The 22,566-nt window shown below is 61.4% G+C and overlaps 2 protein-coding genes across 3 annotated transcripts; one reads left to right on the top strand and one right to left on the bottom strand.

Moving 5' to 3' along the window:
• Positions 1–366: 366 nt before the first annotated feature.
• GTPBP6 (GTP binding protein 6 (putative)) lies at positions 367–12,375 on the top strand. Of its 2 annotated transcripts, XM_068533841.1 has the most exons (10): positions 367–715; positions 5,478–5,615; positions 6,180–6,250; positions 6,378–6,508; positions 6,836–6,906; positions 7,777–7,935; positions 9,327–9,535; positions 11,116–11,264; positions 11,574–11,726; positions 11,976–12,375. In XM_068533841.1, exons 1-10 carry the CDS (start codon positions 367–369, stop codon positions 12,097–12,099), a joined length of 1,554 nt encoding a protein of 517 aa, XP_068389942.1. In that variant the 3' UTR covers positions 12,100–12,375. The 2 variants fall into 2 exon arrangements, with proteins under 2 accessions (XP_068389942.1, XP_068389941.1); XM_068533840.1 differs by lacking the exons at positions 11,116–11,264; positions 11,574–11,726; positions 11,976–12,375 and having other exon boundaries at positions 9,327–10,725.
• A 4,993-nt stretch (positions 12,376–17,368) lies between these two features.
• Positions 17,369–21,474, bottom strand: PLCXD1 (phosphatidylinositol specific phospholipase C X domain containing 1). Its single transcript, XM_068534090.1, is given in 4 exon segments — positions 17,369–17,730; positions 20,336–20,488; positions 20,491–20,518; positions 21,421–21,474. Coding segments are annotated over 4 exon segments (597 nt in total).
• Between the last annotated feature and the right edge of the window lie 1,092 nt (positions 21,475–22,566).

Raw genomic sequence — 22,566 nt, 5'->3', positions numbered from 1 at the left:
ACACTCGGATCCACCAAGGCAGAGTTCGGGGTTCCAGAGAACGGAAATGATCCCCAGGACCGGACCCCGAACCTGCGCGGAGGCCTGACCGGGGCGCGGGGAGGTGGCGAGCGTGGGGGAGCGCCCACCGGGTTGGGTGCCCGGCCTGGCCCTGCTCCGGCACTACGTGCCTTGGGAGATCGCCTCGAGCATCCGCGGCAGAGAGAGAAGCGTACCCCCAGGCTGCGGCGGCCCAGACCGACCTCCCGGCCCAGACCGCGCGCACCAATCAGGCGGCGGACAGCACGTGACCCGGACGGCCAATGGGCAGCCTGCACGGGAGCATGCCTCCGAGGCCCCGCCCCGTTGCGTAGGCGCGCTTGCGGTATGTGGGCCCTGCGAGCCGCCGTCCGCTCGGGGCCCTGGTTCTCTCGCGTGGTTCGCGGCTGCCGGGCTCCGAGGGCCGCGCCGCTGCTGCCGCCTTGCCCTGTGCGCGCGCTCGCCACCTTCCGCGGGGGCCTGGGGGGCCCGGAGGGGCGGGGCCCACGTGCAGATGGCCGGGGAAGTCGGACTGGTGGAAAGGAGGATGAGGAGGAACCAGAAGATGCGGAGGAGGAGGACGAGGAGGAGGAGGAGCTGCTGAGGAGGGACCCTTTGCTGCCAGCGGGGACCCAGCGCGTGTGCTTGGTTCACCCTGACGTCAAGTGGGGACCCGGGAAGCCGCAGGGGACCCGAGGTGACCAGGACTGTGGCCGCCGACTCGGGGGGGGGGGGTGGGGGACGGTTTGGGAGTCGTGAAAAGCGCCAAGGCCCGGAACTTAAAGGGCGGGGCTTCTGGGGGCGGGGCTTCTGGGGGTGGGTTTCGAGGTCTGGCGCTCTGGGCAAAGACGCCGAAGGGCGGGGCTTCTGAATGGCCGGGCTGAAGGGGCGTGGTTTTGGGGGCGTAACTCTGAGGGCTGGAGCCCATAGGGCGGGGCTTCTGGGAGCGGGACTCCGAGAGCTGGAGCTCGTAGGGCGGGGACGTCGGGGGCGGGGCTCCTGAATGGCCGGGCTGAAGGGGCGGCGCTTATGGCGGCGTGACTCCGAGGGCTGGGACCCCTAGAGCCGGGCTTATGGGGGCGGGGACTCGGAGGCTGGACCGCCCCCACCCGACCCGCTCCCGGCAGCGGCACCCCTGCAGCGGGCCTGGAAATCCTAATTCTGGGCTGGGGCGCCTTCCCCCGTGCACATAGCGGGTCCGGGGCCCCTTCCCCTTTCGGCCGCGCCCCAGGTTGTCGCTCGGCCCTGCTGCCCCGCGCAGCCTCCCCATCTGTAAAGGAATAGAATCCAACAACTAACGCCAGTTTGCACGGGGTGTGTCCCTCAGCTTTAAGCCTTTATGGACCCGTTTTCACTGTGTATCGCTGAGTACTACGCCCAAAGGCTGTGCACAAGCGTGTTCACACGCCCTTTGTAGCAGAAACCGTGAACCCGGCTGAGTCCCTGAGCCGCCTGGGACCTGCATCCATGGCCCTCGGCCATCAGCAGCCCCACTGTGCCCGCCCCGGTCGGGCTGGGGGGACAGCAGACACGCCGGGCAGGAGCCCTCCGCCTGACCTGAGTGCCGTGTTCAGAACCCAGCAGGAAGGCGGACGGACGGGGGCGGGGACGGGGCCGTCTCACCAGGGTGGTCCTGGATGGCCTGGGGAGACGGACCCCACAGATGAATAGGGACAGTGTCCAGGGTTAGGGCTCCTGAGGGAGCACGTCCTGGGCCCTCCTGGGACCGCTGCCCCTCGGCTGTTTAGGGGCTCTCAGAGCCAAGTCACTGCAGTGGTGCAGCCATGCGAGGACTCAGGTCGTCACAGGTACTCTGGGTGTGAGCAGAGCAGTGACCCATTTGGGGGGGGGGGTGGTGGCATTCTCCTAATTCCTTTCCTCCTCTTAGACCTTTATTGAGATACGGTTCGCAGACCATAAGAGTAACCACTTTGAAGGGTGTCACTCAGAGGCAACTAGTACGTTCACAGTCGTGTGCAGCCACGGCCTCTGTCCGGTTCCACAGCATTCTCGTCTCCCCGGAAGGAGACCCTGTACCCTCAGCAGTAGGCCTCCCCCTTGCTTCTCCCCCACCCAACCCCTGGCGACCAGGAATCGGCCTTCTGTCCCCGTGGATTTGCCTGTCCTGGACGTTTCACGTGAGTGATACGTGGTCTTTTGTGTCTGGCTTCTCTCACTGAGCGCCATGTTTCTGAGGCACGTATATGTTGTAGCCTGTGTCAGTGCTTCATTCCTTTTTTTTCTTAAAAACTTTTTTTTAGAGTGCTTTTAGTTTCACAGCAAAATTGAGAGGAACGTATGGATATTTTTCATATATACTCGCTGCCCTCACCAGTGGATGGCCTCTGCCGTCTTCAGCATCCCCACCAGATGGTGAATTTGTTATAACTGACAAGCCTGTGTTGACATAACATCGTCACCCCAAGTCCACGGTTTACGTTAATTAGGGTTCACTGCTGGTCTTGTACGTTCTACGGGTTTGGGCAAATGTATGATGACATGTATCCAACATTATAGCATCACACAGAGTAGTTTCACCGCCCTAAAAATCCTCTGTGCCCCACCCATTCACCCCCCACCCCCAAACCCCTGACAACCACTGGGCCTTATACTGTCTCCATTGTTGGGCCTTTTCCAGAGTGTCATAGAGTTGGAATCACACAGTCTGTAGCCTTTTCTCACTGGCTTCTTTCACTCAGTCGTATGCATTTAAGGTTCCTCCATGTCTTTTCATGGCCTGACAGCTCATTTCATTTTAGCGCTGAATAATATTCTATTGTCTGGATGGACCACAGTTTATTTATCTAGTCATGTACTAAAGGACATCTTTGTTGCTTCCGTTTTGACAATTATGAATAAAGCTGCTATAAACATCCGTGTGCAGGTTTTTGTGTGGATGTAAGTTTTCAACTCCTTTGGGTAAATACCAAGGCGTACGATTGCCGGATTGTATGGTAAGAGTATGTTTAGCTTTATAAGAAACTGCCAAACCATCTTCCACAGTGGCCGTACCGTTTTGCATCCCTCGCAGCAGTGAGTGGGAGGGATGGTCCACATCCTTGCCAGCATTTCGTGTTGTCAGGATTGTGGATTTGGGCTCTTCTAATAGGTGTGTAGTGGTGTCTCATTGCTGTTTTAGTTTGCATTTCCCTGATGACAGAGGATGGGGAGCATCTTGTCATATGTTTGTTTGCCATCTGTATATCTTTTTGGTGAGGTGTCTGTTAAGGTCTCTGGCCCATCTTTTAGTAAGTTGTTTTCTTATTGCTGAACTTCAGGAATTGTTTTTATGTTTTGGATACCAGTGCTTACGGATGTGTCTTTTGCACATATTTTCTCCCAGGTCTGTGGCTTAACTTCTCAGTCCGCTGATGACATCTTTTGCAGAGCAGACGTTTTTAATTTTCCGTGCTGTCATATGCTCAAACTCCGGGATCCTTTCTCTGCCAAGTCCAGTCTACCAGCAGGCCCGTGAGAGGCGCCCCTCATTTCTGCTAGAGCGCTTGTGAGCTCTAGCAGTTCTTTTTGGTTGTTTCTTGGGATTTCCGTCTGTCTGCTTGCCTTGCCCGTCCGTTCTTGCATGCTGTCTACTAAATCCATTAGAGCCCTTGGCATGTTAATCATAGCTGTTTTAAATTCCTGGTCCAGTAATTCCAGCATCACTGCCACGTCTGGTTCTGATGCTTGCTCTGTCTCTTCAGATTGCCTTTTGGTGCGCCTGGTAATTTTTTCTTGATAGCTGGACGTGATGCACGAGGTGAAAGGAACTGCTGTAAATAGACCTTAGTGGTGAGGGCTGATGTGTGGGGGAGGGGTAGCCTTCTGTGGTCCTGGGATCAGGGTTCGGTCTCTTATGGTGCCTGTGCCCCTGGGCTGTGACCTGCACAAGTGCTTCTCCGTTTCCATCCCCACCGAATCCTAACCCTGGCCTTCGGGGTGGGGTTGTGGGGTGCCAGACCCCCAGGCAGGCAGCTGTGGGCGTGGCCAGAGGAGCAGTGCAGCAGGAGGGAGGCCGTTGGCACCCGCGCAGGCACTCACCACGGAGCTGGGGACGTGGCCCCTGGGATCAGGAGAGACAGCACCTGCAGGGATTACTGCTGGGTCAGACCTGGGGTTGAAGGGCGGAGGTCAGGCGTGACCAAGCACCTGACCTGAGCGACCAGCAGGTGGAGGAGGTGGGACAAGCTGGCGGGCCCCATGGGGAGTCACACCCAAGAAGACTCTGCCTCCCCTTGGCCTAGAGGATGGGGGGACCCCGCCCCCCCATGTCCCAGAAGATGGGGACCCCCGCACAGCCCAGAGGATGAGGACCACAGCCCAGAGAATGGGGGGACCCTGCTCTGCGGCCTCAGACCCAGCCTGGCTCCTACTCCCCAGCCTCTGGCCTGTGTCCTGGCTGTGCCCTGAGGAGGGTCAGGTGGCCCCAGAGACAGCAGCACCCAGGTGTCCGGGGAGTGGGGACAGCGAAGCAGGGGCGCCACAGAGGGGCCGCGGCTCTGAGATTCTGTGCAAGGGTGGCCTCCCAGGGGGCGGGGGCACGGGCGCGGGATGGGGGGCCGGCCTCCCGTGGGGCTTGGGGCACGCGCCCCAGATCTCACAGAGAACAAGCCCGGGGCCCCGCAAAGCTGTCCTCCAGGCCTGAGTCAGCCCCGTCCACCCCGTCAGGGCCCAGCCCCGGGACACGCTGGCGTCACTGCCCACCTGCCTGCTGTCCCTCAGGGGAGAGTCTCGGCTGCCCTGTGCCCCCTTCCTGCTCGGGAAGGACCGTCAGGAGGAGAGCCTAGGGCGGGGCGGCTCCCGACAGCCCTGCATCCACGGCCTGTGCCCTCAGTGTCCTGGGCTCCTGCCCCGGGTGGGCCCTGCCTCTCCTGCCACCCACCCCCAGCACGCGCGTGCACGCGCGCACGCGCACACACACATACACACACACCCCATCCTGACCGTTCACGGCCAGGGGCTCCGGGTGGGCGCTGCCTTTCTCGGGCCAGGCTCGGCAAGGGCAGCCACTGGGGCCAGGCTAAGACCAGGCTGGGCTCACCCAGGACAGGGCACCCACGGGGACTCAGCCCACCCCGCAGGCAGGGTGGCAGGTTCTATGGGCCCTTGGGAGCCTCACAGGGGATGCTCTCCCGTGGGTCGCAAGGGACCATGGGCCCCCACGGGGCAGACGTCCCAGATTCCAACGCGGGGGGCAGCCATCCCCGCGTCCCTGCTCGGTTCAGGGCCCTCCTCCCCTCCCCGGTCCTGTGTCCACCCCTCCTGACCATCTGCCCAGAAGAACAGAGCTGCATTTCGAGCAAATGCTGATTGGGGCGCTTTCTCGGGACCGTTGTGTAGGCGGGAAGCAGGAAGCCGTCCCAGCCTGGGGCACGTGGCCCAGGGCCCTGGGCAGGGCTGGACACGGCCCGGGGCTGACCCAGCTGGAAATGACCCTCACACTGACCTGTCTCTCCCCACAGCTGAGTGGCAGGTGGTGGAAGCACAGGCGCTGGTACACACGCTGGATGGCTGGTCGGTGGTGGACACCGTGGTGGTGCCCACCAAGACGCCAGGCAGGAAGCTTATCTTCGGCAGAGGGACCTCGGAGCGCCTGACAGGTGAGTCCAGCGCATGTGTCCCCGTCACCCTCCCGGAGACAGAGCAAGCATGGCCATCCCTCTGTGCCTCACAGGAACTTGGATCAGAGGGCAAAAGCCACCACGCCCGCGTCAGAATTCAAACGAGGCCCCAGGACACAGGCAGGACCTTTGAGAGTCGGGCGCACGCCAGCCGTGCGCCCCAGCCCTGCGCCCCAGCCCACCCCCTCCCCAGTGCCCTGCGGAGGGGATCCTGCATGTGACCCCTGCCCTCCATGGACCCCGACGTCTCCACCTCAAACCCATGTCTAGCTCACAGCTCAGAGCAGGAGACACGCCAAGGGGGGAGCTCACCGCCCATCTGTGTCTAACAGGCACTCAGTCCCCACGGGGTCATGGGACCCACATGTGTGTGAAATCTACTCCCCTGAAGATGGACCCGGTCCGGTCCTCCCCGACCCCCGACCCACACTTGACAAATACTGTGCTCAGAGACTCAGGGTGTCCGGGGAACACGGCCAAGGTGCGGGGTCCCCAGACAGACATGGGCGTGCAGATCTCTGAGAGGCCATCCGCTTTTCCTAGAGAAAATCAGAGGGTCCCCGGAAATCACCGCCGTCTTCCTGAATGTGGAGAGGATGGCTGCACCCACCAAGGTACCTCAGAAGCTCGCTGTTTCCCGCCCACGGCGGCTCAGGGAGTGGGTCAGTGTCCCTGTGAGGACACAGGTCTCGACGGGCCTGGGGTCACCACAGGTCCCCTCCCTCGCGCTCCTTCTTCTAGAAAGAACTGGAAGCCGCCTGGGGTGTGCGGGTGTTTGACCGATTCACGGTGGTTCTTCATATTTTCCGCTGCAACGCCCGCACCAAGGAGGCCCGGCTGCAGGTGGCCCTGGCCGAGCTGCCCCTGCTCAGGTACCTGCAGAGCCCGGGCTCGGGGCAGACGGAGCCCCCCTCGGGCCCCCTCTTGCTTTCCCGTACCTGGACTGTTGCCAGGGTGGCGAGGGTGGAATGTGGCCAGTGGGGACGTGTCCAAGCAGCACAGCTACCAGGGCACGTGGCCCACGAGGAGCGCCACCCAGCCAGGGGCCCTCCGTCCCCGCCCGTGAAGGCCCATGCAGTGGGGAGGCCCCCCGCGAGCCTCTTCTTTCTGTCCAGATGCCCACCCCCCACCCAGGGCTCTGTCCCAGCCCCCCACGGGCACGTGCTCCTGTCTCCTGAGCCGACCCGTTTCCATGCCAGGTCCCACCTGAAAAATGACGTTGCCCACCTGGGCGGACGAGGAGGGGGCTCTCGCCACATCATGGGGTCAGGTACCGTGTCTGACGTCTTGTCACTGGGTGCTCAGAAGTGGGGGGTGTCTTGGCCACCACCCCTACAAAGGGGACGACATCCCTCAGAGGTCCTGACGGGGCCTCATCCATGGTCACAGTCAAAGGAAGGTATCAAGGTGTTTCCCTGGTGCGGCCGTAACGAAGGACCACAAATCGGTGCCTTAAAACCACAGACGTTCATCCTCCCTGAATCCTGCAGACCAGATCGAGGAGTTATAAGGGCTGGTTCCTTCTGGAGGCTCCAGAGGAGGGTCCTTCCTGCCCCTTCCAGCTTCTGGGGGCTCCAGGCGTCCCTGGGCTTGTGGCCGCATTCCCTCCCGTCTCTGCCTCCGTCTTCACAGGGCTTCTCCTCTGTGTCTGGGTCTCTCTTCTTCTGTCTCTTAGAAGGACCCCGTCACTGGATGTAGGGCCACCCTCCTCCAGGAGGACCTCATCTCAGACCCTTCACTGCATCACATCTGCAGAGACCCTGTTTGTTAATAAGGCCCCATTTGTAGGTCCTGGGGGTCAGGGTGTGGACACATCTTTGGGGCACCACTCAGCCCACTGTGGGTATCATGGGGGCACTTCTGAGGCTCTCCCCTTGGCCTCTTCCTCCTGGGTAAAGGGGAGCCCAGGTGACCTCAGGGGGCAGAAGTGCGAGGCCGCCTCATGCCGGGCAGAGCCATCTCAGAACAGAAGGTGTTGGGGCCAAGTGTACAGGAGAGCAGGCTGGGGGTGCGGGTCCCTGGTGGTGGGGGGGTCCCTGCAGCCCCAAGAGTGAGCCTGTCCCCGTCCCCCGCAGGTCACCCCCGTGGCTCTTGCCCCTTTTGTGTCTGCTCACTGACTCGCCATCTTGGGTGCTCCTAGGAGAGTCTTTCCTGCAGGTGCACCAGCGTCTCCTGAAAGATAAGGAAGCGAAGATTCGGAAGGCCCTGGACAAACTCCGCCGGAAGAGGCTTCTCCTGGGGCAGCAGCGGAGGCGGCGGGAGTTCCCTGTGGTCTCCGTGGTCGGATACACGAACTGCGGTGAGGAGTGGGCCCTCCCCGGGGCTGGGCGGGTGTACGCTAGGAGAACCCACTTGCCCACCCGGCGAGACGAGTATTCGCGGAGGGCTAGCCCAGAGTGAGAAGGACTGGACTGGGGCCCCATCCCTGGGCGTCCCGGGGGCCACGGTGGCCCCCCGTGTGACTGCTGTGGGCTGACGCCCCTCTTAGTGGATGTCTCCAAACTCTGAGAACGAGGAAGTAGTGACAGTTTTTAAGTCCGTTGAGAGTGGACAGGACCTTCCAGGGATCAGAGCGGTTCAGATGTTACCGAGGGAAACTTCACAGTCTGTTCTCAGCTTCGTCTGCACGAGCAGATCAAGTGGACCCCACGTGGGGAACAGAGTGCAGGGCGTCCTTTAGGGTCACAGGTGCCCTGAGATAAGTGGAAAGCGCCCGGTTCCCTCCACTGTGGGGATTCAGTCCATGGCACTTGCTGGGCTCCCTTGAGGCCCGGCCCCGCCGTGTGCTTGGGAAGCACCGCCTCACGGTCTGCGTCCAGAGGAGGGCGGGAATGTCCCACAAACGTGCACGGGAAGCTGTGGGGCGTCCAGGCTTGAAAAGTCATAAATGTCTACGGGTAAAATCGCCCGTGCCAGGAAATCCCAACTGCCCCTCCTGGCTGCATCCTCAGAGGGTGGCGTGTCCTCCTCTAACCGTCAGAGGATCCAGTGAGTGTCGGCTTGATCCCGACTCTCACCGACCGGGAGTTTGGGGTCCTGCACGGAGCAGGGGCGTCCAGGCTGAGCCCCGCCATCCAGTTACTCGACGGCAGGAACTGCCACCACCTCCTGGTGGGCCATCGGCAGGGCTTACAGGCGTAACCAGGGGTTATCCCTGGGCTGGACGGTTACTGCTGGCGCCCCTGAACCTGGGCTCAGGTGGAGAAAGTGTCCACGTTGTCAGGAAAGGCTGTGGCGGAGGGTGTCCTAGGCCACCTCAGGTACACACAGCACCGTCTACACCCTCACTACCTGTCTGCCCACACTGCACCCCCTACTCCACCATCCCCTCGTCTACACGGACACCACACCACAGCTCGGTTACGCCACGGTACCATCCCTCCGTCTGTGGACGCCTGCCCGCCTCACATGCACGTCACCACCGTCTGTGTCTACGCCGTCTCTCTCGTCTACACCAGCACTCTTGCCCTGGCCCTGGTCCATTTTACCCTGAACCGTGGCAGCTGAGTCCTTGCACGGCCCGCGCAGCGTCCCGCGGGTCCTGCGGAGAGTTCCGAGCGCGTAGACCCTCCTGCCCCTGCCCCCCCTCCAACGGCCTGTGGTCAGTGTGGGGCAGCCCCGAGGTGCACAGCGGTCGGTGGGGGACTGGAGGGGTCTGAGACGCACGGTCCCCTTGTGCCCGATGTGCAGGAAAGACCACACTGATCAAGGCCCTGACGGGGGACGCCGCCATCCAGCCCCGGGACCGGCTGTTTGCGACGCTGGACGTCACAGCCCGCGCAGGGCGGCTCCCCTCCCGGCTGACCGTCATCTACGTGGACACCATCGGCTTCCTCTCCCAGCTGCCCCACAGCCTGGTCGAGTCCTTCTCGGCCACCCTGGAGGACGTCCGCCGTTCGGTGAGTGCGGAGGTCCAGGTCGTCTCAAATACCACAAATGGGAGGCAGGTCCCCTCATCCCAGCATCAGGGGCCTGGGTCCTCTCATCACTACATCACGGGCCTGGGTCCCCTCATCACAGCATCACGGGCCTGGGTCTCCTCATCACAGCATCACGGGCCCGGGTCTCCTCATCACAGCATCACGGGCCCGGGTCCCCTCATCACTACATCACGGGCCTGGGTCCCCTCATCACAGCATCACGGGCCTGGGTGTCCTCATCACTACATCACGGGCCTGGGTCCCCTCATCACAGCATCACAGGGCCTGGGTCCCCTCATCACAGCATCACAGGGCCTGGGTCCCCTCATCACAGCATCACAGGGCCTGGGTCCCCTCATCACAGCATCACAGGGCCTGGGTCCCCTCATCACAGCATCACGGGCCTGGGTCCCCTCATCACAGCATCACAGGGCCTGGGTCCCCTCATCACAGCATCACAGGGCCTGGGTCCCCTCATCACAGCATCACAGGGCCTGGGTCCCCTCATCACAGCATCGCAGGGCCTGGGTCCCCTCATCACAGCATCGCAGGGCCTGGGTCCCCTCATCACAGCATCGCAGGGCCTGGGTCCCCTCATCACAGCATCACAGGGCCTGGGTCCCCTCATCACAGCATCACAGGGCAGGGTCCCATTACACAAAACTTCACGATGACTGGATTCCCCCACCCCTGCCCCTCAGTGAGCTGTGCTCCAACTGTACGATTGTAAGTGCTGTAAAGGCAATGCTAATGAAGAAGGGGTTCTCTGCACCTTTTGGCTGCACTGGGGCCCCGAGAGACTGAACCCTGGCATTTACTCAGGGTACAGGGGCTGCGGGGCCCTACGTGTGACAGATGCCGCAGCACCTTCGAGGTCACAGCAGCTGAGCCTGAGGGCCACGTGCAGCTGCCAGCACCGTCCTCAAAAGTTTCTGAAAATCTAGAACTTCTGAACTGAAACACTGATTAAAAGAAGATACAAGTTGGTCAAAAAAGAGAGAGAGAGAGACAACCCAGAAGCGAGCCCCCCAAACCGTAACGGGCCCATCCTTCCTGTGGCAGAATTACCCTCAGCTGCAATTTTTCCTTTTCTGTCTTTTCTGAATTTTGCACAAGGTACTTGCCTGTAAAACGTATGGAATAGGTGTGGAAGCCTTTTTAGAACGTGAGCTTGGTTTCACAGAAAATTGGAGCGGCCTGGAGCCTCGAGCACGGCACCTGCTGGGTGGGGGGCTGCGGACGGGGGTCACTGGCCGCACGCAGGCGTAGGGCCAGCACCTGTCGGGCGGGGACACGAGGCGGCCCCTCAGTCCGGGTGCACCTGGAGCGGCAGCCTGGCCCGGATCGAGGGCACTGGGGGGGCTCCGTGCACGGCAGAGCGGCTCTGTGGTCTCGGGTCCCACCCTCCCCCTTGGGGCACAAGCCTCCGTGGGCAGCCGCACCCACCCCCCACGGAGAGCGGTGCGGAGCCCCCATCGTGGGCCTGGCGGGCCCTCCCGGGCGGGGCCGGACACCACTGGCCGCGAGATCTCCGACCGCCCGGCCCCTCTGGTCCTCAGGATCTGGTCGTCCACGTGCGAGACGTGAGCCACCCCGAGACAGAGCTGCAGAAGGCCAGCGTCCTGTCGGCCCTGCGGGCCCTGCAGCTGCCGCGCCCGCTGCTGGACCACATGGTAGAAGTGCTCAACAAGGTGGACCTGGTGCCCGGGTGAGCGCCTGCCACCACGCGGCCGCCAGACCCCTCGCGCTGGCGGCCAGGGCGCGCGCGGGTCTCCCGCTCAAGCAGCGCCCCGCAGCGCGCGGGGTGGGCTGCGCGTTGGGACCCCTTCACCCCAAGCGCCCGGACCGCACCCCAGCCCCACGCGCGTCTCGCTCTTCCCACCCCCACCTCTCACCTTCCGGCGGGGCCTTGTCCTCGCCCGGCACAATCCGGCACAATCCGAGCCCATCACGGCTGGGCCCGCGGGCGGGGACCCCGGTCTGGTCCCCCTCGCTGAGCGGGCGGCCGCCCCTACAGGTACAGACCCACCGAACCCAACGCGGTGGCCGTGTCTGCGCTCCTGGGGCTCGGGCTGGAGGAGCTGAAGGCCAGGCTGGAGGGAGCGGTTCTGAGAGCCACGGGCAGGCGGGTCCGCACGCTCCGAGTGGGGCTGGCGGGGCCGCAGCTGAGGTGCGTCGGGCCGGCCCGGCGGGGCGGGGTGGGGGGCCCTTGGCCTGGGCGGGGAAGGTGGCGCCAGGTGGGGCCAGGGTGCGACGCCGGGGCAGCCGGTCTGGCTCCTCAGGCAGGGAGCAGGTGCCGGCCGCTTAGCCGCACGCCGGGGCCGTGGGCAAGGCCACCACCAAGAAGCGGGACGCCCCGCTGGGGGCTTCGGGGCTCCGTCGGGGCCGCCCGCTCCCAGCAAACGCGTCTTCCTCCCAGCTGGCTGCATCAGGAGGCCACGGTGCAGGCGGTGGACGTGAGGCCTGAGGCCGGGGTGGCCGACGTCAAGGTCATCATAAGCGACCCGGCTTACGGCAGGTTCAGGAAGCTCTTTCCAGGGTGAAAGGACGCCCAAGGGTGCGGATGCTCCCCGAGGACTGAGGGGGGGCTCCCCGGGGGCCGGGGGGCTGCAGCGTTCCCGCCTCAGAGAGGAGCGGGCGCCCCGCGTGGGCCCTACGCCCCCGTGAGCCTGGCGGGAGGGCCGCTGGGGCTGGGAGCTGGCGTCGATGGTGGGACTCTTGAGTGGTTCCGGTTGACCGTCAGGGGCGTCTGGAGAGCTGACGTCCCGTCCAGGGTGCTTGAGCCGCGAGACAGTAAAAGCTCTGTGTGTGTTCGTGAACCAGCCTTTCCGGTTCTTCCGTGCCGGCCGCCGGGCCGAAGCCCTGTGAGCGCTGGCCGTGAAGGGGGCAGGTCCAGCTCCCCCGTCCGCTCTGTCTCCACGCGTTCACGGCTGCCACTCCTCGCCCTTCCCCACGGTAGCGTCAGGGGCATAATTAAAATGTCTCCCGACAGCCCAGCAAGCAGGAAGAATCCCCCCGTTTACAGGGCCAGGTGGCCGGGACCACCCATCACACACCCGTTAGTTGTCTTTCCCCAAAAGAAAAAATACAACTTTGGGCATCTTGTCGACAAGCAAGAAATCACATCCTGGGGCCAAACTCCCCCGTGGTGAGGCAGGACCCCTTCCCGATGTTCACTTTGCAGAGAGGCTTCAGGGCCCCCAGGCAGACATTCCCGGGATGCAAACAGGCCGGGGGTCCTTCTGCTTAAAGAGATTCACACACATCTCAGGGAGACGGGACACTACGCTGCAGGTTTTCTAAACGGAAAGCGAATGAGAAGGGCGTTCCCTTGCCCTTTTGGCACCAGAAAAGGACTTTTTTCCTTACCTCTGTATTCAGCATTATAGGGGCGTTTCCTGAGTTGTCCCAGGCTTTCAGCACAGCTGGAAAGTCTGCGCTTCTCCTAAGCCTGTGGATGTAGGGTGTGCGTGTGAGCTTTCCCTGTTTTCTGAGGCTTGGCTGTGCACACGCGGCTCTGCAGGCCCCCCGCTCAGTCCTCGGTGCGCCCAGGCCTTCCACGCCTGCTTCTGTAACTGCCATCCTGTGGAGTTTCCGCCTGGGGCAGTGTGGCAGGCGGAATCGTGTCCCCTACAACGTCCACGTCCTAATCCCAGAGACACCCCCCTGCCCCCAAGGCACCCAGGTGAACCCACCAGCCCCCTCCCCGTGGGTCCCCGTGAACAGGAGGCAGAAGTGAGAGTCGGGGCAGGTGCGAGGACAGAACTGGAGTTAGAGCTCAGAGGAAAGTGTGACTCTGCGGAGATGCTGCTGTGAGGTGCAGAGAGGGGTCCCGACCCCAGGAACCCGGAGGCTCCAGAGCTGGGAAAGGGACGAAACAGCCCTCCCTGGAGCCTCCAGAAGGATGAGCCCTGCCCGTCCTGGGCGTCTGCCTGGGGGAACACGTGCGACTGCTGCCTGCGGGGCGGGGAGAATTAATGTGTGTTTGCAGCCGCCATCTGGGCGCCTGTGGCAGCGTGTATAGGACCCGCATGGGACCCCGGGGTGGGGGGGGCACCCGCATGGAATCGTGGGGCGCGGGACAGTCAGGATGCGAGCCCCTGAGCCCGCGTGCGCAGGACGGCCTCCCCTCCCGAGAGGAGCTGCCTCCAGGGACCCCACAGGCCGAGTGCGGAGCGGGACCACGCCCCACAGCCCCATCCGGTCCTCCTGCACGGGGTGGAGGAGGAGGGGCTGCAGGGTGGCCCCCGGTCGCAGAGCCTCCTCTCCGAGGGAGGACCAGGCCGGGGGATCAGCCAGCCAGGGCCTCACAGCAGGTGCTCCGCCGGCCTGCCCCCTTCCTGCTGCTCAGCCCCGGGGGTCTCATTCCTACAGGGTCCTTGAGGCAGGGGAGGCTTTGCATAGACCCTGCTGGGTGGGGAGCATGCCGGCTCCCGGACTCCAGCCCCCCAGGCTCCCCGGGTCCAGCCCACTCGTTTGCCAGGCTGGGGGTGCCCACGTGGTCCCAGGGGCCCCGTCAGCCATCCTCCCTGCCGGGGACCCCTGGGCTTGGCTGCCCAGCTCCTCCCAGGTCCAGCCTCCCTGCTCGAGTCTGGTCCACCCCCAGCTCCTCCCCGGCGGCAAGACACAAGCAAGGGCTGTAGGGGGTCGGTTCTGGCCTCTGGCTCCCTCTTGGTGCCCCTCACCCACTGCCCGGGTTCCCCCCCACCCCCAAAGCCCCCTCCCCAAGGACTCAGGAGGCGAGCTCAGCCCGCGGCTTCCCCCGGCACGGGCGAGATGCTGCAGGGCCAGACACGCTCCCGCGGGAGCTGAGTGAGCGCGCCTCAGGCAGGAGAACGAGGCGGGGCCTCGCGGGGCCTGGGGGAGGGCAGGGGTCTCGGGGGGCCCGGAAGGGGTGAACAGCTCGTGTAGGGTGGGAACAGGTATAAGACCACCCCCTCCCCCCAGTACCCAGACCCTCCTAAGATCCTGCCGCAGAGACGGTCTCCCCTCCCAACCGGGGTCCACTGTGCCTCGGGTTGCCCAGGGCTCTGAGAACAGGCCCGGGTGTGTGGCAGGCTGTCATCACAGGAAGGGGATGTGCTCAGGGCCACGTGGCCACGCTGCCTCTGAAGACGTGACCCCGCCCGGCTGGCTTCACCTCCGTGGCCGGCAGCCTGAGCTCCCAGCCTCGACGCTGGCCCACCAGCGACATCCTTCTGCCAGAACTCACCCCTCAAATGCGGAGGTCTCCAAAACTCATCTTGAAAACGAACACAGAAGCTTCACTTAATATCCCCATGGGGAACTACAGATATTCCCAAATGCACGCCTTTGATCCAGTCCTTAAGTTTATAAATCAAAATAAACAGGAGGAAGGAGGCATGGTGTGATTTCTGAAAAACTCACCGTGACGTGAGAAAAGTGCTCCATCAGCTTTGGATTTCTAAGGATCCTCCCCGAGCGTTACCATGAAAGCCGCCAACAGCCTCTCGGTTGTTCGGTAACAAAAATCCACAAATGCAACTGACTTTAATGTCTTTTAATCATTCTGTAGAGCTAAATGATCCATGTCGAACCATTCCTGACCCAAATGCGAGGCAATCGCGGTTGGATCCAGCCGGAGACACTGATTATTGAGTCGTAATTACCGTTAACCACATGCCCTGATCTCCACCCGATCCCCCAAGCGTGAGTTCCACGGGCCCACCGAGCAAGTTCAAGGCCGAGGTAGCCCCTGAGATGACCCATGAGTTTCTTCTTCTGGGTTTCAGGCAGCTTTGTTCAGGGAGGGATCTTGGTACCGAAAACAGAAGCAGATTTTCCAGTGGAAAATGAGTACTTTGATCCCAAAGGGAACGCCTTCCAACGTGGATTAAATGGCCATTTTCCAAGCTATCCGGAGAACCTAGTCCCTGAAGTCCTTGCTTTACAGTAAGACTGTTCCAGAACACGAGACCCAGACTCACCGGGTACCCTCTCAAGAGGGACGTGACATTAAAAGTATGCTTGGGGTCCATCCTTTGGCTGAGACATGTACAAAACGAGCTATTTCTGTGCTCTCTGAGTTTGTGAGACTCCTGGTCATCAGAAAGTGAGTCAAAGGCCTCGTGGGCGATGCCCAGCCTCCCTCAGGACCGGGGGCAACACGGGGCCTCATTTCTACCTGTGGGGTTGGAGTTTACAGAAGCGCCTGAGCCAACATGGAGAGACGTGACCAGGATGTCCCAACGCCCAGGAGAAGGGACGCCCCGCACAGCCATGGCGGAAGCCGTTTGGGTCGGGAGGCAGAGCGCACAAGGCCACGGAGTGTCCATGGGAATGGCAGACCGGTCGGCATTGGCCCGTCTGATTGATTCCAGGGGGCCCCGGGCTGCAGGGATGGCCTCTGCCCGCCTGGGCCTGGCCCCAGGTGTCGGGTGCGGGGAGGACTGTCCTGGTGTGTGAGCCTTGGACAGCAAGGTGGTCAGCTCACATAAGGATGTGACCTCCTTATGTGATGGGATGAACCTCTCCCAGGTCTGCAGGCCCCCCGGGATGCCAGAGCATCAAGAACACAGAAAATAAGAAAACACAGTTAATGTGATGAACAGATAGTCGAAGAGACCACAGAATGGGGCAAGTTGGGAAACTGATAAATACCCCCTGGGAGAACAAGAAGAGTTCCAGGCGTGGCAAAGATCCAGGCATGGCAAAGAGGCCAAGGGCAGAGGAGGACCAGTCGGCTTCAGTTCAGCACCTGAGGGAGGAGGACAGTCCCACACCTGGGCTGGAGAGCTGGGTGGAGGAGAGGGGTGGGTAGTTGACAGAGCCAACGTGAGCAGACACAAAGGACAGTTCAGAGGAGGACGAGGGTGTGAGGGCAGCGCCCCAGCACCGGCATGGACATTGTGCCGTGTCGCCTGTGTCCTCACACCTGCATCGTATCATTCACAGCTGTGTCCTTATACCTGTGTCCTACTGGCTACACCTGCATCACATCACTCACACCTGTGTCCTTATACTTGCATCATTCTGCTTATACCTCTGTCCTTACACCTGTGTCCTCACACCTGCGTCATGTCACTCACAGCTGTGTCCTTACACCTGTGTCCTACTGGCTACACCTGCATCACATCACTCACACCTGTGTCCTTATACTTGCATCATTCTGCTTATACCTCTGTCCTCACACCTGTGTCCTCACACCTGCGTCCTCACACCTGCGTCCTCGCACCTGCCTCATGCTGCTTGCAGCTGTGACCTTAACACTGATGTCATACCCCTCACACCTGGGCCCCTAGACCCGTGTCCTTACACCTGCGTGGGGAAAACGTTCCAGCAGGGCTCTGGGAATGGGAGGGGCCGTGTGCTCAGCACCACCCGTGTTCGTCTCGGTAACAAACCCCCAACCGGTCCCTCATGCTCACTCCTACGACAGTGGGGGAAACCGAAGGAAACCAGTGGCCCCTAGGAAGCCTGTTGGCCTGAGGCAAAGGGAACAGCTGTGATTTCCTTAGAATCAGACACAGGTTACGCCCCGTCATCTGATAAAGGGGCTTTCTCGGTGGCATTCCAGTACGCTCAGTCCCCTCCTGCAGACACGATACTATAGCCCCTCGAGCTGGGGCTTGTCGTCCACTGCTGGCAGCCCCCGGGGGGGGGGTCGCCCAGAGCCTCTCCCACCAGCCGGCACAGCGCAGCCGGGGCTGTACCCACGCGGACGCCAGGATCCAGGTAAGCGTCCTTCGTGGATGGGATCGCACAGTCCCCGTTAATCACCGCCTCGCACGCGGAATCCGCCCAGAGAGGCACCGAGGGACGAGGGGCCGGGAGCGCTGAGGGCCGTCCGCGTCACGGGACAAGGCGCGGGAGCCGCCGCCCGGCCCCGCTGCTCTGCTCTCCCCCGTTCAGAGGGCGGCGGTTCCCAGCCCCACAGACCAGGACGGAGCGGCTGCCTTCGCGGCGCTGGCTTCGCGAGGGCGCCGTCAGCCCCGGAGCAGCTGTGCGTTCCGTCCGGACGAAGGCGTCGGCCCCGAGGAAGTCGCCCGCCGTGATGTCGGTGCAGGGCGTGCCCGGCCCCGGGCGCTGTGCCCGCACCCAGGTGCCCAGGTTCGGCAGCCCGGGCAGCCTCATCTCCTCCAGGGACGCAGACGGGTGCGCGGGGACCTACTCCAGGCTCTCCGTCGGGTTGCTTCCGGCCGCGGACAGCCTGCCTGGAACAGGGAGGACAGGGGGCTCACGTGCCCGTCTACGCGGCCACCCGCCCACGTCCTGCCCTCCGTGGCAGCTCCGGAGTTTCAGATCTCGGACAGAGACACGAGTTCCGACAGCAGGGGCTCAAAGGGGTGTCAAGTCATTGAATGTCTTCTGTTATTCGGGATGGTGGGCTGAACGATGACCCCAGAGACGTCCACGTCCTGACCCCCATGGGGGGGGGGTCACCAGCCTGCCCCCGGCTGCCTCTGAGCTGCTCTCCAGTGACAAGCGGCTCAGCTCTCGTGGCTATGAAAGGCCGCTGTGTGGGAGCCCAGAGCCACACGGGAGTCAGTGCCTCGTGAAGGCCCCCAGGTGCAGTGTTTAAAAATGGACGTAAAATCCGCTTAACGTAAACTTCCCCGCTTTACAACTGAGCAGCATCTAGCACATTCTCAATGCTGTGTAGCCGCCGCCCCTGCCTGGTGCAGAGCATTCTCGCCCCGCAAAGGAGACCCCGTGCCCATGAGCCGTCACTCCCCGTCCGCCTCCCTCAGCCCCAGCACCGCTAACCCGCTTTTCTACCTAGGGATTTGCGTGTTCTGGACGTTTCCTATGAATGGAATCACACACTGTGTGGCCCTTCGTGTCTGACTTCCTTGAACCTTGTTTTCAAGGTCCATCCTCATTGCTTCTCATGGACAAACAATTTTCCACGTGGGGGTGGACCACGTCTGTCTGTCCATCCAGCCGGCCATCGGCGTTTGGGTGGTTTCCACCCTGGACGCTTCCCAAACCTCCTGGCGCCACCAGGACTGGGACCCGGCTGATTCCAGATCCAGCCAGGTTGGGCTCCAGGACCTCCCCCGCCAGACCCCAGGGTTCGGCTGCTCTCGACAACTCTGCCCCAAAACTGCGCCACCAAAGCAAGGGTGCCTTCTGGGAAAACACACCAGGAGACCACAGGGAGCCCAGAGGTCAGCACGGCGTCGAGGGTGAAAATGGCAGCCGTTTTAGCGGAAACGGGGGTCGGATGGGCAGAAGCAGGCCTCGGATGCTGGCAGAGGTGTCTGCAGGGGCAGCTGGGTGAGCACTGCGGGTTTTGTCCGATGGAAACCATTTTCCATCACGTCGGCTCAGAGAAAACAGCGGGTGAGTTGGTACACGTAGTACCAAACGTAACACAGAATGGATTTGATCGCCACTGCTGACTGATGATAGGGAACTGAACAGGGGGCCCTGGGGCCCCCAGTGTCCACTGCAGCCATGTGCCCTTGACCCAAATGTAAAACACCTAGACTGGGGACAACCATCAGTAAAAGTTCCCCTTCATCAGACCAACAGCTACAACAAAGCAAAATATCACCGACCCTCAAAGCAGGCAGAAAAGGGCCCATTTCCTTAAAGAAACCAGCAAACCGCTAAGACAAAGCAGGACACCCACTTGGAAACACCCCCAGCTGAGAACGTGTTCCCCTAGGGGGCAGGGGAGTCCGAGACTCCTGGCTGCTCTCCCCAGGGCAGGACTCCGGCACCCAGCACATGGCTGGGAGGACACCCCAGAACTGAACAAGTGAAATTTGATAGAGAGAGAGGGCGAGAGAGACAGAGAGAGACAGACAGAAGGAGAGACAGAGACAGTGAGACGCACAGAGACAGAGACACAGAGGGAGCGAGAGACAGTGAGAGACAGAGGGAAACAGAGACAGTGAAAGACAGAGGGAGGCAGAGACAGTGAGAGAGAGACCAAGGGAGAGAGAGACAGTGAGAGAGAGAGACAGAGGGAGAGAGAGACAGAGGGAGAAAGGGACAGACAGACACAGAGACAGAGGAGGTGGAGCTGCCAGGCGGGTGGGCGGGCACCACCCTCCTGACCCGTCCATGGGCAGAGCCACGGGTCCACTCAAGGTCTGCTGTGAGGATGGACAGGCTCACGTGTGTAAACCCTGAGCAGCGCCCGGCAAATAGAAGTGCCAGCCACTCCTCGCCCTGAGGCCCGTGTGCAGGGAAACATGCATGACTGAGGGAAAACCACGGTGCACGGGGACCCGCTAAGTCCTGCTGGACGGCACAGCCTCACCCGCAGAGCAGATCCCGGTGGTGGACCTACCTGGGGAGGCTCCCTTTAGACACCTGTGTTGATGCCGTGTGTGTGTGTGTGTGTGTGTGTGTGTGTGTGTGCGCACGTGCACCCGCTCATGCATGGAACCTCCTGTATAAATTGTGTGGGGATGTGTGTACATGTGTGTATGTCTGTGCACTTACCTGTGTGCATGGGTGTGTGTACACATACACATGTGTACATGCACACATGCGTGTACACCCTCACACATGTTTATTCATATACAGGCACACAGAGGCACAGACACAGATATTTGTGCATGAATGTGTACACACAGGCATATACACATGCCTTTATGTGTGGATGTGCACACAGGCATACACACTTATATTATGTGTGTATATGTACATGCATATATGCACATGTGTTCGCGCATGTATATGCCACAGGCAAGCATGCGCTACTGTTGCGTTTCTTCACTTGAACCCAAAGCAAAGCCTGTGCCTGATGGCACACGAGAGACTGGGTGGAGGTGGGGTCTCCGTGCAGAGGGCACCACAAACTTGGGCAGCTGCAGCTCTTCATGCGCTCCAGGTGGTGGACGAGGTCCTGGGGCTTCACCTGGTTCCCCCACCAGTAGGGGACCCCAGACCACAGCTCCGCGTGCCGGCTCTCGGACGCCTCATCCTCGTAGGACAGGACGACCTGCTGGCCCCAAACCACAGCTGGTGCAGCGACGGCACCTCCTGGAGGGAAGGGTCATCGGGGCACCCGTGAGCCGCTTGCGGAGGGTTACAGCATCGCCTGTGACATGGGGCTGGGGGACACATTGGGGTGTCTGTGAGTGTGGACGGAAGCGGGTGGATGATGGGGGTGTGTGAGTGTGGACGGAAGCGGGTGGATGATGGGGGTGTGTGAGTGTGGACGGAAGCGGGTGGATGATGGGGGTGTGTGAGTGTGGACGGAAGCGGGTGGATGATGGGGGTGTGTGAGTGTGGACGGAAGCGGGTGGATGATGGGGGTGTGTGAGTGTGGACGGAAGCGGGTGGATGATGGGGGTGTGTGAGTGTGGACGGAAGCGGGTGGATGATGGGGGTGTGTGTGAGTGTGGACGGAAGCGGGTGGATGATGGGGGTGTCTGAGACAGAAGTGGGTGGATGATGGGGGTGTGTGAGTGTGGACGGAAGCGGGTGGATGATGGGGGTGTGTGAGTGTGGACGGAAGCGGGTGGATGATGGGGGTGTGTGAGTGTGGACGGAAGCGGGTGGATGATGGGGGTGTGTGAGTGTGGACGGAAGCGGGTGGATGCTGGGGGTGTGTGAGTGTGGACGGGAGCGGGTGGATGATGGGGGTGTGTGAGTGTGGACGGAAGCGGGTGGATGCTGGGGGTGTGTGAGTGTGGACGGAAGCGGGTGGATGATGGGGGTGTCTGTGAGAGGAAACAGTGGTGGGGACCCCGTCTCAACAGCACTGTGGCCTCTGGATTCCCACAAGGCCATGGACCCTCGTTTTCTTAAATGCACCCTGAGCTCACACGGATCCTCAATTAGTGGTAAGTATTTACAATGAAGATGAAAGTATGTTATGAGTTTACACGTCAAAGGACCATCATGCTGTCCTTCTAGAACTGAATGTCACATTTCCCGACCTCCTTCATCCCCAGAACTGTGACGTCCCAGGTGGGAGTTGGAGTGGCCGGCATGTGCCCAGGGCACCGTCTCCCCAACGTTCCCCTAGGGCCCTGAGTACCTGGCGGCCGGGTCTCACGGCAGGTCCGTTGTCTCTGTTTTAGCCCAGGCCACACAGGACTGGTGCTTTCTCCTGTTCTTACAGGATGTAATTGGAGAAACGCCACACATATAAGGGTTTGAAACAAATTGGTGTAAACTCGACAGATATGGATGGGGATTTAGCTTCTCAGGCTCCTGGGGAGCCAAGGGGGGCCACACACCAGCACCAGCAGCAAACGGAGACAACTATGGACATGATCAAACCACAGCTTGCGTCACAGGCCGAACTGTTTCCTCAAAATGTACATGTCCTGACCCCCAGGGCCCCAGGATGGGGCTGTATTTGGAGATGAGGTCTTTAAAGAGGGGATGAAGGTACAATGAGGTCACTAGGGTGGGTTCTGATCCCATAGGACTGGTGTCCTTATGAGAAGAGGAGATCAGGACCCAGATACACACAGAGGGACAACCACATGAGGACACAGGGAGGAGACGGCCATCTACATGCCCAGGAGAGAGGCCTCGGGAGGAACCAGCCCTGCCCACACCTGGATCTCAGACTCCAGCCTCCAGGGCTGGGAGAGGATAAACGTCTGCAGTTCTGAGGCTCCTGGACTAACTCAAGGAGTTCGAGAAGACCCTCCGGGGCGCTGGGAAGAGTCCACACGAGGCGTGTTCATTTGCTGACGTCCGGTTTGTCACCAGAGCCGTGAAGGTTAACTCCTTAACCAGGAGGTTGATTCATACCTTCCTCTACATTCCTTACTGAGAATCTCCATTGCTCTTGATCGACATTCTCCAAATTGTTAAACTTATTTCCGGGCGTTTCATATTTGTTAATGTAAATGGAATTTTAAAAGATTTTCTAACTGGTAAGTGTTGCTGTAAGTAGCCTATTTCAAGTTATTAGCCAACGCACTACCTTCCCCAGTGTCTGGACCCCGTGGTCAGGCAAGCTCGTCCTCCTCTTCCCTGCCATTCATCCGGGGCTCGGCCCGAGACTGGGGCTGGGCTGTGCCCCTCGCGGACGGGCCCGCGGGCAGGCTGCTGAGGGTAGGACCGCG

The sequence above is a fragment of the Eschrichtius robustus genome, chromosome X (assembly GCF_028021215.1).
Source record: "Eschrichtius robustus isolate mEscRob2 chromosome X, mEscRob2.pri, whole genome shotgun sequence".
Taxonomy (NCBI): Eukaryota; Metazoa; Chordata; class Mammalia; order Artiodactyla; family Eschrichtiidae; genus Eschrichtius; species Eschrichtius robustus.
The sequence above is the reverse complement of the archived record's forward strand: the minus strand, read 5'-3'. Positions and strand labels throughout refer to the sequence as shown.